The 17,501-nt window shown below is 39.7% G+C and overlaps 1 protein-coding gene and 1 long non-coding RNA gene across 2 annotated transcripts in view; one reads left to right on the forward strand and one right to left on the reverse strand.

Annotated features, from left to right (window-relative positions):
• LOC146755312 (cytosolic carboxypeptidase 4-like) overlaps positions 1 to 17,501 on the reverse strand; it is a 279,729-nt gene that overhangs the window by 142,057 nt on the left and 120,171 nt on the right. Inside the window, exons 3-4 of the mRNA XM_085525716.1 lie at positions 7,576 to 7,705; positions 3,086 to 3,217 (exon numbers count right to left, since the gene is read on the reverse strand). Of these exons, the coding sequence (XP_085381842.1) occupies positions 3,086 to 3,217; positions 7,576 to 7,705 (262 nt within the window). The remainder of the gene's footprint in view (positions 1 to 3,085; positions 3,218 to 7,575; positions 7,706 to 17,501) is intronic.
• On the forward strand, positions 7,712 to 10,254 carry LOC146755315 (uncharacterized). The gene is made up of 2 exons (XR_014938148.1): positions 7,712 to 7,863; positions 10,100 to 10,254. It is a non-coding gene; the product is annotated as an uncharacterized LOC146755315 (long non-coding RNA).

Here is a 17,501-nt window from a genome sequence, read left to right on the forward strand (position 1 = left end):
TCACAAATACATCTACAAGAGGCCTATGCTGTTTAAAGCGCGTATCACCAAAGCTACCTGTAGAAACTGTCACTGTGATAGTTCCAGTTAGTGCCAAACTGGACTCATCTTCATCCCAAGTGAAATCTTCATATTCTAATGTTTTGTTGTGTTTGTTTGTTTTTTTGTCCCCAGTCACAGACAAAAATGCTGTAAGTACATTTGGTACATCCCATCCAAAATGATGTCTTTGCACATCCTATAGTTTTGGACTGCTGAAGTCACTTATGAAGCTTTATTTTTTAAGCTGCTTCAACATTAACTACATTTTCCTGTTCTGCCTAGAGGGCTGCAGTCATAGCTCAGCGCACAATGTTTCCATTCTTTCCTTTCCAGCTCCTCCTCACAATTTGACAAGGGATTCAGCTATAGGAGGAATTTTGTTTGAACACAGCACACAGAAAAGAAGGGGAATGCATAATCCCACTGAAGGTCACAGATAATTATAGGAAAATAGAGCTTAGCATTTAACTATCTTGCATTGTGAAATAAACCAAACTATTCTCATCTGGGATCAAATGGTACATTGAATGCACTCTGTATAGAAAGCGGCAATAAAGAGTAAATATGAAAATTCAGTAAAATTACCTCTTAGCTCTGAGTGATTTTCTTATTCTAGAAATCATTTTTCTCAACAGCAGCCTATAAACACTGCTAATACACAGCGCTATCAAATATTTCTATCAGTGTGGATGCAACACTTCTTCATGCTAACTGTAAAAGTATATACTAGATACCTTAACACTAGGTGTACTCGGTGTAGAAATTGGGCATTTACATACAAAAGCACATATGTGCATATAAACCTTTGTGCTTGCATCCCAGTACATGCCCAAAGACCATCCAGTGAAGAGCTTGTAAAATAAGAACGTTCATTATTTCTTTGATGACAGCTTTCTTAAACTTCTGAATGGAATGGAATCATACAGAAGGAGTTTCTGCTCATTGCTAATGGCATTGACCCTCAAATTTCATTCAGTTTGGGCAGTGAAAGCCAACCAGCTAATTTCACTTTCCAATAACAATCAGTGAAACTGATTGATTCTAAGCAATTCTAGTTCCACTCTGTTGAGCTTTACATCACAGTTCTGTACAGGACTGCTTGGTTTCATCAAAATTGAGAAAATAACATTTAATAGCTGGTCTTCTCTTAAAGGATGACTGACGCAGAAGATAAAATCTTTGGCCTAAACTGTTCTGCAATATCCACTGCAAACATCATAATCATACATACCTCTGTAATAAGAAAGTAAATGTTATTTTCAGCATATCCAATCTATAGCTATGAATGGACCCTACCAGTTCTGTAAGGTACAGACATAAAGATCTATAAGGTCCATTCATCAGCAGAAAAAAACCTTGTGAACAGATAACTGGAACAAAGTGAGAGATTACATTTCAAACCTGAGACCAGCATGAGCCTAACTCTTAAGTCAAGATCTACAGTGTGCTATTAAGAACTACAGCATTCCTTTTCCTGGGAGAATACCGAACAGAGGAATCTTTAAAATTGATTACTTGCTCTGAACTAAACATCCACTGCTTCTGAATTGCCCTCAAAGTACAATTTGCTGCAAAATATTATGATTCCGAGCAACACATCCAGGTTTTCCTGGAGCTGGGTTAAAAATAAAGCACAGTCACCCAAACAATTATAATCCTGAACACAATCATGAGATCCAGCTAAACTGCGTGTGAAGGTTCAGATAGTTTTCATTCTGTCCTTATCTGAAACAGCACACAGATTTTTGTAAATATATGCTATGAAGTACCATAATCAGATCTCTAATCCAGTTTAGTTTTTAAAACAATTGAAATTATATGCATAATCAGTCTTCTATATTTGATTAAATAAAAACGCTGGCAGGTAACAGTAATGTCTCTGTAGTCAGGACTCATTTAGAAGCATTATCAAATCTGAATTTAATATTCCTTTCATTTTACCAGCTTTCACTGGATTTCACACTAATAGTTCTTTCCCCTCTGCTTTTCTCATTAATTACCTTTCAATTGTATTTCTGGGAGGGTGAAAACGCATCTTTTCAAAGGATTCTTTTATGACAACACATTACTTTAACCATGCTCCCTGTCTCTCATACAGCTGGATTTAGCATGCACAAAAACGGGGGTGCTGCCCATGTCCATAAACCTCCGTTCCCATTTGGTCAGAATGGAATTAGGATTCTTTACTGAGGTCCCTTCAGAGATTACTGTCAAAGGGGCCTGGAATGGTGATTAAAAGGAGAAATCCTGAAGTTGGGTTTTCCAATGTCAATGCTACGCATGTCATCTGAGGCCAAGTATTAGGAAGTAACAATGCCTCTTTCTCCCACGAATCAAGGGCTACAGCAAAGGCTGTTCAAAAATCACAATTTTCTTGAGGTATTTTGCTCATGTTTTTGGGAAGTAAATACATGGAGAGCAGGATCGTCCCCAATTACTCATGGGAGGAAGGAGAGAAACTTCCCATATTTTGCAATCACAAAGCCTTTCATCTAGGCCACTGCAGATTCTTGGACACCCTTGGAGGCTTGCTCTTGGTTTCTTCATTGCAGATTCAAGACAGGCACCAGATGCTGAAAGCAGCATTTGAATTCTGTTTGTGTAACAGTGAACTATCCTCAGCCTTTTCAAGCCCACTGATTTCAAATACAACAAGCGATGTTCTGACTGTAAGCACCCTTCCTGCTTTTCCTTGTGAAACAAGTGTTTCCACGGGGACTTCTCGTGAGTTGAGGGTGAGAGAAGCACATGTATACTTGGAACTTATAAAACACAAAAATACAACATTTCTATTAGTCAGCGGCAGTGACAACAAAACAGCATCTTAATGAAATGAATTAGAGATCCACCTATTGACAATATTCTCGCAGATATCTGGTGCATGAAGATAGTAGGAATCATTTAAACTTTTCTGGATCTCTACTCCTCTGCTGCAAGACAAGTTTGCACCTACCAACAGAACTTGTGATCTGACCTCATCTTAAAGAGGGATGTAGGTGCACATATATGCCAACAACTGTAGAAAGGAACAAAGCAGACCTACCCTGTAGCCAACATCTTCTGTGATAACTGCTGTGTCGACCACGCAACCTGCTTGCCACAAGGTCTCTTTGATACTGCAACCATAGAGGAACACATTCTTTTTCTGGGAGTGTCCATGGTAGTCACAGAACACCTAGGGAGGAAAGAAAGGCAAAATCTGTAATACTGAAGTAAGCTTTGTGGTTCTTCACAACAGACACTATAAATACTAGAGGATTGTATGTGAGGAATTACACCTTTGTCAGTGCTCTTCAGACAAACTCAGAGCAGAGCTCTGGGCCAAGCCTATAATCAGTGTCAAACTTTGTTAGTCAGCCGTACCTCGTTTTACCTATTGGAACTGACATGATCTCATGAATCCAGTGTCAACACCGGTGCATTTCTGTCCACAGCAGAAATAAACATGACATCTGTGCAAGATTCCATGCCAACCGAGGAACCTGAGAGTTCATGGTAACTTATGATACAACGGAGCAATTTGTTGGGCTCCTCTGACTTCTCAACTCTAGCATTAGCCTCAGGAGATTTTAAAACTGCACCTTTTGCCAGCAATTAATCACCTTGGCTTCTTTAAACACAAAAACTGTGCTACACAATGTTTAGGAAAATGTAATTGTGCAGTTGTGTAAAAATGTATTGTATGTGGTCAGATACTTACATGAATTCCTGGACATAAAGCACGGGACATTATCTTTGTCAGACAAATAATCTGATTCCACACAACGTAATGTATCTATTTAATCCATCTCTCATGTCAGCTATCATATAAACTAGGTACAAGGTACATTCCAGGTTTTAATGGAAGTTTTGATTGCCTTCATAGGCACATATCAACTTTGATAAAAATGAAAATCACGATTTAATGACCCAAGAGGAAAATATTGACCCAAGTGTTAAATAATAATCAATCTCATTGCCCTCCGGAATATGAAGTCAATATAGACACTGCTGTTACATATATTCTCCATGTCTTTATCAGAAACATTCAGAAATCCAGCAGTGAAAAGACAAGGATTTCTAAAGAGAAGAAATTGGTTTGTTTTAAGGCAATATTCATTGCCGATTAGAAAGGAACATCGTGATATCATTTAAATAGTTTTCTGAGGCATCTATCAGAGACAAAGGGACAGGTGTCATAAGGTAGGGAAGCACTGTGGATCAATTAAAAAGATGAGGAAGAAAGATACATATTCTTATATAAACATAGACAGGAGGAGAGAAACAGATGGAATAGATCAACTTCTTCCACCAACTGTTAAGGCAAGTTTTACCCTAGTATGCTTGTTTAGTAGTTATACAGTAACTCAGTTTAGCTGCAGCCAGTCAGGAAGTTTAATTACCTAAGGAACTGAGCATTTAAATTCCTCCAGCTGCTCTGACAAGCTGCACGTTGATTGGAGATGCTAAGACACTCACACGCAGATTCATCCCACAAGTCCTAGTTAACAGGACTGCTATAGCCACAGAACATCCTGAGTTGGACAGGACCTGTAAAAGGATCACCCAGTCCAACACATGGGGCTTATGCAGTCCTACACTTCAAGCAACTGCCTGAAAAACAGGGAATTATCCCATAAAGCCCCCTTCTAAACAGCTGCATTTATTGGTTCTTTTAATGACAGGCATTTTTCCAGTTAGCGTTCCATCTATGCTTCCAGCAATACAGTCATAGATTAGTTTAACCACAGGTACCAACTAGAATTTACTCCTATGAATATCAAAGAAGGTTTTATAGCTGTGGTTCTATTTTGAGGCAGAGATCCCAGCTCAACCAGGTATCAATTACCTGCCAATTTACTGAATTACTAACATGCAAGATGCATATATTATTACCTAAAAGATTACTTATCAGAAACCACACAGGGATGATCAGCTGCTCAGATAGCTGTGCTGCCTGATAAGCAGGAGGTCCATAATTCTGCATCTCAAGAGTGAATCCTTAAGTGACAAGTCTGGAACAAGCCTTCCATATTAGTAAAGCATTGTAAAAGCCAGGCTCTGTAACACCACTATTTCATGCCATGGGATGAATCCATGACTGCCACCCACCTCCACAGCAGAGAAGTCAACACTACTGGAAATGTTTCCATTCCATTTGTGTATCATATATACCTACATTTTAATTAATTTTACTGAGCACTGCAGTTATTCTCAATGTTTATGACAAATCGTTTTGTTTTTGTTTTTACAATGCATTCTTCTGCTCTATTTTTATTCTACAGAGTAGCTCAAGCCTCACCACTCAGCCAAGACAAAACTGTATTTTATAGTTGCAGCACCCAATGAAGAACTTTCCTTGGGTTAAGCCTGGGCAACCACAAGGTAAACTTGAGACCTACCCACCCCTTTTTTCTCTCTATCCTTCTTGTACAGCTGTGACACCAACACACAGTCAAATTCCAAGTCTGGTGTTCACTGGGGTATGACTCAAGACACACATGCAAATTTTTATCTATTTAAAGTAATGTGCCAGCACTGAGCACCACAAAGGTAAGGACTGCTTTCAAACTCAAAAACAATCCCCCTCATGACTCACAGAATCAGGAAGCTTTTAAAACAAAGGAAAAGCAAGACAGAAAATGGATGCAAATACTCTTTTTTTTCCTTAGTAGCTTCGTGAGAGGACCCAATCTCAGACTGCTGAGGTAGACACGTTTAGGATGCTTTGCTCACAAAAAGCTATGTACTTGCAGTCAGATTCTGTTTCCAACCTTGATAGAATATCTCAAAAAGCAAACACCGCTTTGTGTCTCCTGGTCCCTAACAGCATCTTCCTGTCCCCTCCAAAAGTAACTTGCTCTTTGCTGCAGCTTGATCCCTCTGTAAGAGCTACACTTTTCCTGTTGCATCCTGCAAGTGCACTGTCAACTGTAATTCACAAACTGCACATTTCCTCACCACGAATGCTCAAGGGGAAAAAGCAACATCTCTTTCCCCTTCAGTCCTAGCTGCTCCCAAGCTTAGCTCTCTGATACTCCCGCTGCTCTCAGTTGAAAAGAAACCACCCTCAGTGGAGAGTTGCAATACTACAGCGTATCCAGCCCCTTCTTTTACTAGGGTTTCCAAAACCAACAAGAGAAGCAAAAATAAATAAACAAATAAAGCACTTAGATGGCTGTTTTCTATGGCTGAAGTTACCAATTAAAATGGGTTTGGTTTGAAAGGCCGCTAACTTTAAAGTTATTTCCTTTTCACTTTCAAGAAGCTTTCCTTTCCTTTGAAGAAACTGCTTGCGCATCCCCAAGATAAATTAAACTAATTCACTCCACAGAAATCATTTGGCTATCAGTGAAATTGCCTTCATGGCATCTTGGCAGTGAGTGCAGGGCAGAAGAAATCCAGCTTCTTCTGGAGTTGGGAAAAGACATTTGCGAGCATGTATAAACCAAAATCAATGTACTCTTCAAAGGCAAAGAAAAAATCAGTTTACCACGTCTGACATACTGCCTGTGAGTGAGAGACATGATACGATCAATAGTCTTACTTCACTCAGCAAGATGAAAACTTCCACTGGGCGCATGTTCAACTTCATGCATCTGGATGTGACAGGGATGGTTATGATAAATTTAAATTAAAAAGGCCCAATACGATTAGCACAATAAAACAAAACTGATCAGATGTAGCTCAAAACCCAAAGAAAATGTAGGTGGAATAAACTCTCAGATACAAGCTGAACTTCCAGTAGATTCCTTGGAGTGCAGAGCTCGATGTCAGGGCTGTCATTTAGGCCAAAAATAGCATATTTCCACAAATATTCACTTAAAGAAACTCACAGACATTTTCACCTTGTCTGAGGATTTTCTCATCAAGACCAGAGTGAACAGTGCATCTTAGGACATTTCCTGCCTAACTGGGGCTATAAGAAGCCAACTTGCTGTTCCATCCACTTCCATTCTGTTCATCAACATTTGAAACCATCAGTGTTTTTTTTTTATCCTGAGGTCTCAGAACTATTCATTCTGTTGGGCATCAAGACCGAACAGATGGGGACAGATCCCAGACATATGCCAGTAGTATCACCCCTCATGAACTTCCGGTAGTTCCCCCAAAAAGTCATTTTCTTCTCACTGAAGCAGCAGAAAAGTTCAACCATTTTGAAAGCTAACTTGTGTTTCTCTGATTGCACAGATTGCTCCAGTTTGGGCTTTTGCATGATCCATTCAGACTATGTCTTCACAGAATTTCTCCTGTCATTGCCAGAAAGATAACAATAACTTACTAACAATATCTAGTTTAGCTGAAGTACTTTGAGGATACTAAGGAGCTGTAAGGAATTTGTATTCACTCTGCAGGTGCACGAAGACTCTGAAGTTTGGAGTTGGTTAGAAGATTCAGTAGATAACCCAAGACTTTCAAAAACACCCCACAATGATGAAAGTATAGCGGTATAGTATGCTTTCCACATCTCTAACCATAAAACAGGGCTGTTGACACAACTGCAATAATCCATCTGCGTGCAATAACCCATAGAAGATACAGGGAGTTACTCACCACAGGGGCCCGGTTGATGCTGCGCAGATAATACAGAAGACCTTTGGTGTGGTAAATTGTTGGATGGAGCTGAGAACTGGGAGTCAGCCACTGCCTGTTCAGATCATCTCCACTCAAGGAACAACGGTGGCTGAAATCACAAAGCAACACATCACAAACAAAAGTTGATTCCAAAGAGTTCCTGATTCTGGCAAGACCTGGCACAAAGATGGGGAATGCCAATTAAAACACAGATCAAAGACTTTTAACACTGGGTTGGAATGAATCAACAGTCGGTACATTTCAGAGGTGCGTACCACCATGCAGATTTTATCATCCCCTTTCCTTCCAGAATTCAGACAGTTACAGCCCTGAAAATAAATGCAGATTTTCCTTTACTTAAGTACATACACAATCAGGACCACTTACAAACAAAATTACCTTCGGAAACGCTCTAAATTCTGCGCTATCTACAAAACTCACCCAGCTTACGTGCACAGCAAAGGCTTCTCAAAACCTCCACAGCAAATAAGTACATCCAACTCCTACTCATTCTAATTGAAGACAGGTGCTTGAATCTCTTCGACCAGCCTGAAATATGTATGCACTTAAATGAGATGAGCTGGATATCTCATTTAAGCTCCTCCGCTCATGAGAAATGTAGCTATCTGAAGCACATCAAGAAGATCTTGATGCATGCTACATCATTATGTGGAACAATTACCTAGATTCACTGCAAAGACTGGATAAAAAGCTAAATAAGGATCCTAGATTTGCACTGAGAAAGTGTTTTCATTAGTTGGATTGAAAATATTCTGCTCCTGACTCAGTGATCAGTGAAAAAATCTGCAGGATATTTGATTGTAAGGAGCAGCACATCATTGTACAATTTTGCAGAATCTGACTAATTTCCCTCATTAGTGATTGTGTGCACTGCAGAGCCTAATTATTGTAAGTACTGGACAAATTTCTAGCTACAGAGTTACATCCAGCTTTGCTGTTCCAGCCTCCTAGTCACAGAATAAGTACAGATGTATTCCTGGGGACACAATCTGGCGGTCTGAAGATAGAATCTCGCATTGCAACTGGGGTGCATTGCATCCAGCGTTATCAGTGAGCCTTGCAAATAATGCTTGCAGAAAAAAGGTCTTAAGGCTGGAATACTTCAAAAAATACTAGATACAATGGAGAACTGGTTAAGAAAGGAAAACAAAGAAACAATAAAATCCACTAAAAATGTCATACGTTTCTAATGGAGAAAAACAAGGTCTCTGATGCCATCTTGGGGTTTCTGGCAACATCACAAGACTCATTCTGACTTTACTCTAGTTTCAGTGTTACCTGAATTCCCTTTTTTCCTCATAACCCACAGCTGCTACATTGCTCATTCTGAAAGCTGAAAAATATTGCCAGTAACAAAAGCATGAGAAGTCACTGAATGCTTCTACCAAATATTCTATGTAAAAACATGACCGTTTCTGTTATGTTTCTTAATAGCCCTTCAGGCAAAGTTACCTGCAGGCTCACCTTTCCTGACCTGCAAGAGAACAGATGCTCAGCTGAGATTTACAAGTGTATTTCTGCCAAGAACTTGTGTGCATACACAGTTTCCTTCCAGCAGGCGTAACTCCATTCTAAAAGTCACTAAACAAAAAGCCAGTTTGTAAATATATATATAAATTATTTTTCTTTCTGAACACAAGAAGAAATTAGATGTTCTCTTAGAAAAGGAGGCAAGAAAAACTAATCGATCCTGTTGCATTGCAGTGTTTCTCATTGCAGCATTAGATTCTGCTATGGACTGTGGTCTGGAATGTAGGGCTGGTTCACAAGCACATCTTGTACACAGCATGCTGACATGTTCATAGGTCACAGTACCCTCACTCTTCAGTCTTTACTCTGCCCATGTTGCAATTTACCAATTCCATCATTCTGATACAAAAGGAGGTTCTTCCTAGAGGAGACTCTATGACAGTTCAATTGCCCCATGACATTCACAGGCTAATTTATAATGGAAGGAAGGTAAAATCTCACCAAGAAGGCAAGAACTGGGAGGCAGAGTTCAGTTTTGTCCTCCAGTGATTAGTATCTTCGCTCATTCGAATGACCTTTAGATATTAGCCCTCTGCCTGGCAGCCTGTAGCCATAGCTCTGAAGGAGATGCAGAACTTTAATTAAATTATGAGACACTGATTTTTCCAACCTCGCTCACTCCCTCTGACCATACTGTTATAGGCTGTTTATTTTTGGAGATCCCCACCAGCTCTGTTCCCTTGCTCCTTTCCTCCTTCTCTTCCTCTCCTAATAGCGATGACATTCGCAGATAATGGTTTTGTCCGTTATGCTCTGCATCCAAGGGTGAAGGTAAAATATTAAGCTGATCTCAAGTGCTGATAGCAAATAAAGAGACTGGAAAGCTGAGACTGGCTTTCTACATTTGGCAAGATTTAATGAAATTCACTTCTCAAACCAAAGGCATTTCTCACAACGTAGTTCCAAGCTACTGTATTTGCTTTAAGTGCTTTATGTCTTCTCTCCTTTGCAGCATTAGTGAGACTACGTGACAGCCTGGATGGGACTCCCAGCAGCTCAAACCAAGTGATGAAAATGTTTGCCACAAGGAATTCCAATAGAGTAAAGGAAACCCCACCTCTACCTCTAAACAGATTACCCGTAATTAAATTGTATTTCTCTTGCTCACAAGTCTGATGCTTTGGATTGAACTTCTGTTATAGCTCTACCTCCTTTTCTACCTTTAAACAGTTCTTTGACGGGGGTCAGCATGTGGGACAGCTGTTAGCTGCCTCCTGGGGTACTGCTTGACTACCAGAGCACAGAAAAAAGGAAACTATTTGCTCCTTTGTTCTACATAAGAACTGAAGTGGCTCCATTAAACGTTCGGCCACAACCTTTGAGATACACGATCCATTAGTGCTACTGTAGAAAGGATCAGTTCCACAATTTGAAGTAGTTTGTGCAAATATCACACATCTCTCCCACCAATCAAGACCAAACACTTTTGACCTTCTCCTCCAAGCAGACTCTGGGGCTGTAACGTTTCTGTAAGTAGTTCTAGAATAACTCAGGAAAAGCCACAGAGCTGGTAGAAGATGGGACCCTCAAAGCATAACTAAGGTGTTCTAAAAACGTACGTAGCCAGAAAACACTGCCACAGTGATCCACAGCAAAGCACCCAGCACTCACAACTGTCTGAGGAAAGAAACGCTTGGGTTGTCTGCCTTTCAGATATACTAGTGCCATGCAGCCCTGGAAAATGAACAGAAAGTAGTCAAGCCCACACCCTGAAGCAAAGATTTGATGGAACACGCTCAGCTCTCCTGTGACTGGCTGTGAGCAAAGAAAACTCAACCACAGGTGAATTTGTTGATGACTGTTGGTTTCAAATATCAGTACACATCATCAGTAATACTCCTGCACCTCTGCAAGCCGCACCTCTAAAGATGTATAAAGGCAGGTAGTCATTTTGAACTGCAAATGGGAGAACTACTCTAAAAAAGCCAGATCCTTAAAATCTCAAATTGATACACCACAGTCATAAAGATGAGGTTGAGTTTTCTCTTCTGAATACACAGGCAGTAAATGCACTTCTAAGAGAAGCATTAGACCTTGCTCTGAAGGCAGGGACACCTCACAGAGAGTTAATGAGAAAGAGGTTAAGTTGCTAAAGCACGGACCTATTCAGTTAAAAACAGAATGATATTTTAAGTCTGTTTGCAATTTTAAGACCTTGCTTTTAATCTTGTACCTCGAAGTCTGACATCAAGTTTTAATGAAGATTCATCCTCTTTTTTTCTCTCACCCTTAGGTCTGCTTGGTTTAAGAGCAAAGCAAAAGATCCCTGAGCGCCTCAGCTTCCAACTGTACTGAATTCTGAAATGTCTTTGGACTGGGAGACATGAACTAGTCCTAACCCAAGGCTGATATTGTCAACAGAACCCTTCAGTTGGCTGCTGTAAGACTGGTTCGATGCCCTGCATGGAAAGAAAAATGAGAGGGGAAAAAGAGAGAAGGGAACACATGGGGAGGAGAGGGGAAAAAAGAAAACAAACACCAAAAAACAAAACAAACCAAAACAAAAAAAAACCACTAAAACAAAAGGGAAAAGGAAATATGAAATAAAGACATGGGGGGGATAAATGTAATGCACAAGATATTAGACCAGGAAGAAAGCAAGAAGTGGAAAGAGAGGAAAGTCACTTTTTAAAGAAAAGATGTTGCTGTGCTTGGAAGATAAAATGATTCAAAATCTCCTGTCCATTACAGATAAATGGAAAGACAGGGCCCATCATATCAAATGAATGATGTCAGGACTGATAATAACAGCACCTGGGGCACAGTGAACTATGAAATCTAAAGGGATGCATTGTGTTTGATATGTAGAGAGCAACATCACCATTCACTGTGCATCTTAAAAGCGGACAGCAGTACCAGCACAGGATAATATCTATAAAGGAAAATAGGCACAAGTAAACATCAGGATGCCGTTGAACAGCGTGTGGCAGCCTCAGACAGACACAGCATGCTGGACTTATAAATAACTACTGCTTACCCAGGATGGAAGCAAGAGGAATATTTGCATTAAGGTGTTTTGGTCTTGCAATTAAGAAAGCTCAGATCAACCTGAGATGTGAGTACATGTGGAGAGGGCAGGTGGAATTGTGTATTTTCTTGATTGTTAACCTTTTCAGAGAACAAGGCAGTGATGTTGGAAAGCAGCAGAACCAGTAAAGCCCTCCCTCATAATTAAAAGGAAGATGTGACAGAAATAGAATTATTTTTTTACAGCCTGAAGTCCATGCGCTGGAACTGACTACATTCACCATACATTTATTCCATGGAGATGCTCATCCAATGCCATCTAGTCGTTGCATTACAGCATTGCCCTGCGATGTCTATGGTCATTCTAGAAACAGGAAGCCCCCACAACAACAGCAATATTGGAGGCTTTAAACTGTGTGCAATCCAATGAAACACCAGCTTATGGCAACTAACAGTCTTCCATTTTCTGAAATATCTGCCTTAATTGCATTAGAGAAATGTTGAAGTACTGAGTACTGCTTCGTAGAGCTCTTCATATAATCCATTTCATTTTATAGCAGATAAATATACAGATAAGCACTACAGGACTCTACAGCTGGAATCAAAGATGGGGAAAAAGAGGGCAAGGTGTTTTCCTACTGTGCTCTGGGCTGCATCATTAATTTCATAGTGAAACTTCTTTCCCATCATTTAAGTGAGCTGCTTAAAGTTCCCTCTGGGATACCTCACTTGGGCATCTTGGCAAGCCACGGGGTTTCACTGAAGAAATGTGATCCCTTCCCCATTTACTTCAAGAAACAAAGGGGGCAATGTTCTTTCTTTGTTCAGGGATTGAAGTTACCAGATTTTCATTTGTTCACAGTGAAATATAGGTGAATATCTGCAAGGCATATATACAGGCACCAATGACCAAAGCAGTTTCCATCCACATTACTGCAGCTAACAATTCACTACTGATCATAGCTTATCTCTTAGATGACACTCGTACTATCTGGCTGCCAACCAACTGAACAAGGCCACTGGAAAGATCCTGACCACTTTAGACCACTGCTGCTCAAAGACTTTTCCATTTCAGCACAGATTAATGAATCCATGATGCGTTGTACTTCCTCTTGAGCAAATGGTGTTCTAAAGCACCACTCCATCAGCTTCTTCTTGCCTACCCACATCAGAGCATTGATGCTAATTAGCATAACGAGCCTTCAGAGTTTCACCTTCTACATCTGACTGATTTTTTTTTACAGTGGACAATTCTTCCTTCCCAAGATAAATGATTTAGTCTGTGCTTTCTCCTTTTGGTCCGTGTAACTGTGTCTCTGTCCTTGTTCTGATAGGAGAGTTCCTTTTCTCTCAGCGGACACATTTCATTAAGCCGCACTTTGTCACAAACCAGTTAGACACAGAATGAGATCTGCATCATTCCCAGCTAACACTGTCAATGTCATAATCAAATGAGACAAGAAGTTCACATGACCTACTGAAAAGGTGAGTTAACAGCCTTATCACAGCTAAACTACCTCCTCAGTTCCACATGAAAGGACGCTCATCAGATTTCTACTATTTTAGCTGCAACAACAGTAACTATCAAATATGAGAACAAATTCACCTGCAGTTGGTGACACTTTGCACTGTCATTTATGAGGAAAATGCAAGTTATGATGATCTGTACTGTTTTGTGGAGGAGTAAATAAGGATTCAGGAAGCACCTAAAAACTGAAAGTTTCTTGACACCTACCATGAGATTGAGTCATCTTTAGACCCTTTTTGCAACAACTTCAAATACTTTCTCACTGGTAAGAAAGCCCAAAACAGAATTTTTAGTCACTAGTTCTGACTGGAAAAAGTAATTTTCAACTCAAGATTTTTCTTTTAACAAGTACCTGCTTCCTGCTGGAAATCATAGCTTTTCCTCAGCTCATTCTCTTCAAAACTTGGAGTTTTCCATCAAAACTTCAAATTGGCCAGTTCAGAATGTTAAACTGTTTAAGAGATGCCCTCAGCATATGGCAGAATATGTGCACTTAAGGATTCTAAGGTACTCATTCTTCTCTGCCAAAGCGCCTCTTTGTCTGGGCCACGTGTCCTACAACACAACTTAAAGCGCTGACAACACTAATTCAGTAAGATGCACAAATTAAGATGCAGCAGGGGAGGCAGGTGAAGCCAGGACAACGGGACAGCCAAGCAACTCCCAAATGGCACTGCAATGACATTTCCAAATGGAAATGATGTTTTTAAATGGGAAGATTTGGCTCCAATTTTGACTATTACTCATTGAAAAGCTTAAGTTTACCATGGGGAGAAAACAGTTCTTTAAGACAGCCTCATCCTCCTACAAACTCTTTCAGCAGATCCTAATTTTGCAGGCACAAATATTGAAAAGTGAAGACACTCATGCAACAAGGTAGCAAATCAGTGAAAAATTAAGACCAGAACCAGAGGTTTCAAGACAAAGGACTGAATAACTAACATTTTACTTTTGAAGTAATGTCCTTCAGCCTGCTTCTAAGTCTTGCATTGTTCACTTTCTTAATTTAAATATGGTTTACATTCATATACCTGAAGAAAGGTTCTTAACTGACTTAAGCTAATTGCTCACATATGGATTGCATTAATTGAGTTGATTTAAATATCGGGTAGTTATATCAGTGCAATCTCCATATACAAATGAACACTAAGAAATACATTTTCCAGATGACTGTTCTAAAATTTAAACCCAACTAAGTGACACATAAGAGCAAAGTGTGGCATCATAGATCAATAATAAGAACTACAAGCAGAGCCTTGCGTAGAGGCCAAGAATAAAAAATAAATAGAATGTGCAGAGATACCTTCAGATCTGTTCAATTTTCCTAGGATCCTTATGCAGCCCCATAGTCCAGTAGGTAGCACTCATTCCTACAGGCAAGAGCGAACTGAAGATGTTAATTAGAATGGGAGGAAAAGACCTCAGAACAGATGCTACGAATCAGAAATATTCTGCTAATAAGTTATAGAATAATTGGAGTAATCCAAAAACATTGTCAGTGAGTGCTGAAGAACCGTTGCACTTTTGTTTTAGTAATGAGAGTAATGAAACAAACACTGCACAAGGACTGTGGTCCAAGATATTATGATACAGTTCCCTTCTGGACCATCACTAACATCATCCTGGTCTAATCATGTTCAGCATCATCTAAAAGGTTTTGTCCAGCTTGTAACATCCCGCTTCCTGCTAGTCATTGATCAGGACATTGTGCGCCTACCTCAGAAGACAAACCAATTTTGGAAACCTAGAGTCCCTTTTCAGTTTGGGGCCTGCAAAGATCTGTGTATCAGACTTGTTTCAGCAAACTGACAGCAGCACGAGCAGAGATCTCAGTACATGAGACTGTGATGTGATTTATGCTGGAACTGACTGCAGGTTGACATATATGAAGACATACTATACTTCCTCCGTCAGTAAATTAGAGTACTGACAAAGCACCATTACCAGAAATATGCTGAGCGGTAGCTTATGAAATAACACAAACCCAAGAACACAGTTTGTCAACCACCCTCTCCATGGCAGGCACAGTTAAAGAAAGTAACACTAGACTTTGCTAATCACTCACATTGGAGGAGCTTTCCCTTCTTTCTTCCTACTTTTCTCCCTTTCTTTTTACAGTCACGCCTTAAAACCAATATGATTGTGATCATATTGCTACTGATGCCTACAGCTCCACTGGAAATGCCCGCTATAACAGGATATATACACTGTTGTGTGACGATGCCTACTAACTTCACAGGCTACTTGCATGACAAATACAATCTCCCCGCAATGAAGTAATAATTCCTCACAGGTTACTCAGCAATCATATACATGAATGCAAGCTTTTCCCCTTTCTGAACACAGAATTTCCAGCTCTGCCTGCCTAGTCCACTGAACAGTCACGAATTCCTATGAAACAATTTGATTTCTTTGCAATAAGTGTTCCTTTCTGTAGAGATAAGCAATAGTTACAGATCAGGTCTGTTTGCAATACAGTTTCCATGTCAAAATAGGAAAAAAAGCCAGAGCAAAACACTGAAAAAACAACAAAAGACTTATTTTCAAGTTATGCATTCCACCTGACTCTGAAGGGAAATGCATGTCTTCTATTGAACTAGACACGCATTCCATGCATCCTCAGAGATCAGGCAACCGCTGCTCTACCATCACTAGAAAAGCATCTGAGGGACTGATCTGTCACTGAGCAGAGTGAGCAGGCACAGATAAGTAAATCAGTTTGGGGTTATATCTGCAGATGCACTAAGTTGTTTTATTTACTTTCCCCCTATGCTTATGCACTACATGACTTCAAAGCTCAACTGAATGCTAATTCTGATACGAAAAGATGCACTAAAACAAATTGCACTTACGTAACTGCTCATCCAAGCACAGTGTCTCTGGGCACTGCACAATAGTAAAGTTAAATGAAGCATTCAATACCCACTTATTAAAATAAAGTATTCACTGGAGAAACCTGATGGGCTTGTAAATGTCTGCAAAACATTCAGGAAAAAAAAAAATAAAATTAAAATATCCATATAAAATGCAGTAACTGATAAAATCGCTATAAAACAAAACAAAACAGACCCAATTCTCCAGGGAAACTCACATAATGGTGAGATTGGGCCAAGTGTTTAAGAGATGCCACGCAAGTGGTAAGTAAAGCTGGCACAGAAAAGTGAGGGCGCATAGAGAAAAATGAAGACTCCTAAGAAAAAGGATTTGAATTTGAGGGGAGATCTGCCTTAGAAACCAGGGCAAACACATTAAGTGCAGCAGTTTTGCTGGAAGATTCTAGTGGAAAAAAACAAAAGTCAAAGAAAAACTAGGACAGTAGATAGGAACAAATGTAAGCGGTTCTTATATACTTATGTGAGCAGAAATCTAAGCTGTTTTTTTTTTTTCCATAGCAATTGGCAAATTTTAATTGGGGGCTCGTACGATCAAAAAAAAATCCCTCTTGAAACAGATTTGTAAAGTGAAGTTACTTGAATTCTGAAATAAATGACCTGATTTTTCAAAATATGGAGCTACTCATCACTGCCTATTGAAGTTCAATAGAATTGCAAGCACTCAGCATCTTCCAAAGTCAGGAAATTCTTAACTAGCTTCCTAAAACATATTGGATCAGGGCAACTAATTTATGGTCCTTACTATTCGTTTTTATCTCTGTTCTTCAATTGAATCAGGAAGCTTTACGTATCAGAATATATCAGCAATATTCTAGAATGGAGGACACAGAACTTTTCCAAGTATTTTGGTGAGTTTCTGCATAGCTCTTCCTTCCCTTCCCTTGTTTTTAATGTATTGAAGTAGAGGAAAAATCTCTTGAAGGGTAATGAATTAAGGATATTTGGGCATCAATGGGTTTGAAGAC

Source organism: Coturnix japonica, chromosome 33 (assembly GCF_054131305.1).
Source record: "Coturnix japonica strain WE chromosome 33, WE-NBRP24, whole genome shotgun sequence".
Lineage (NCBI taxonomy): Eukaryota > Metazoa > Chordata > Aves > Galliformes > Phasianidae > Coturnix > Coturnix japonica.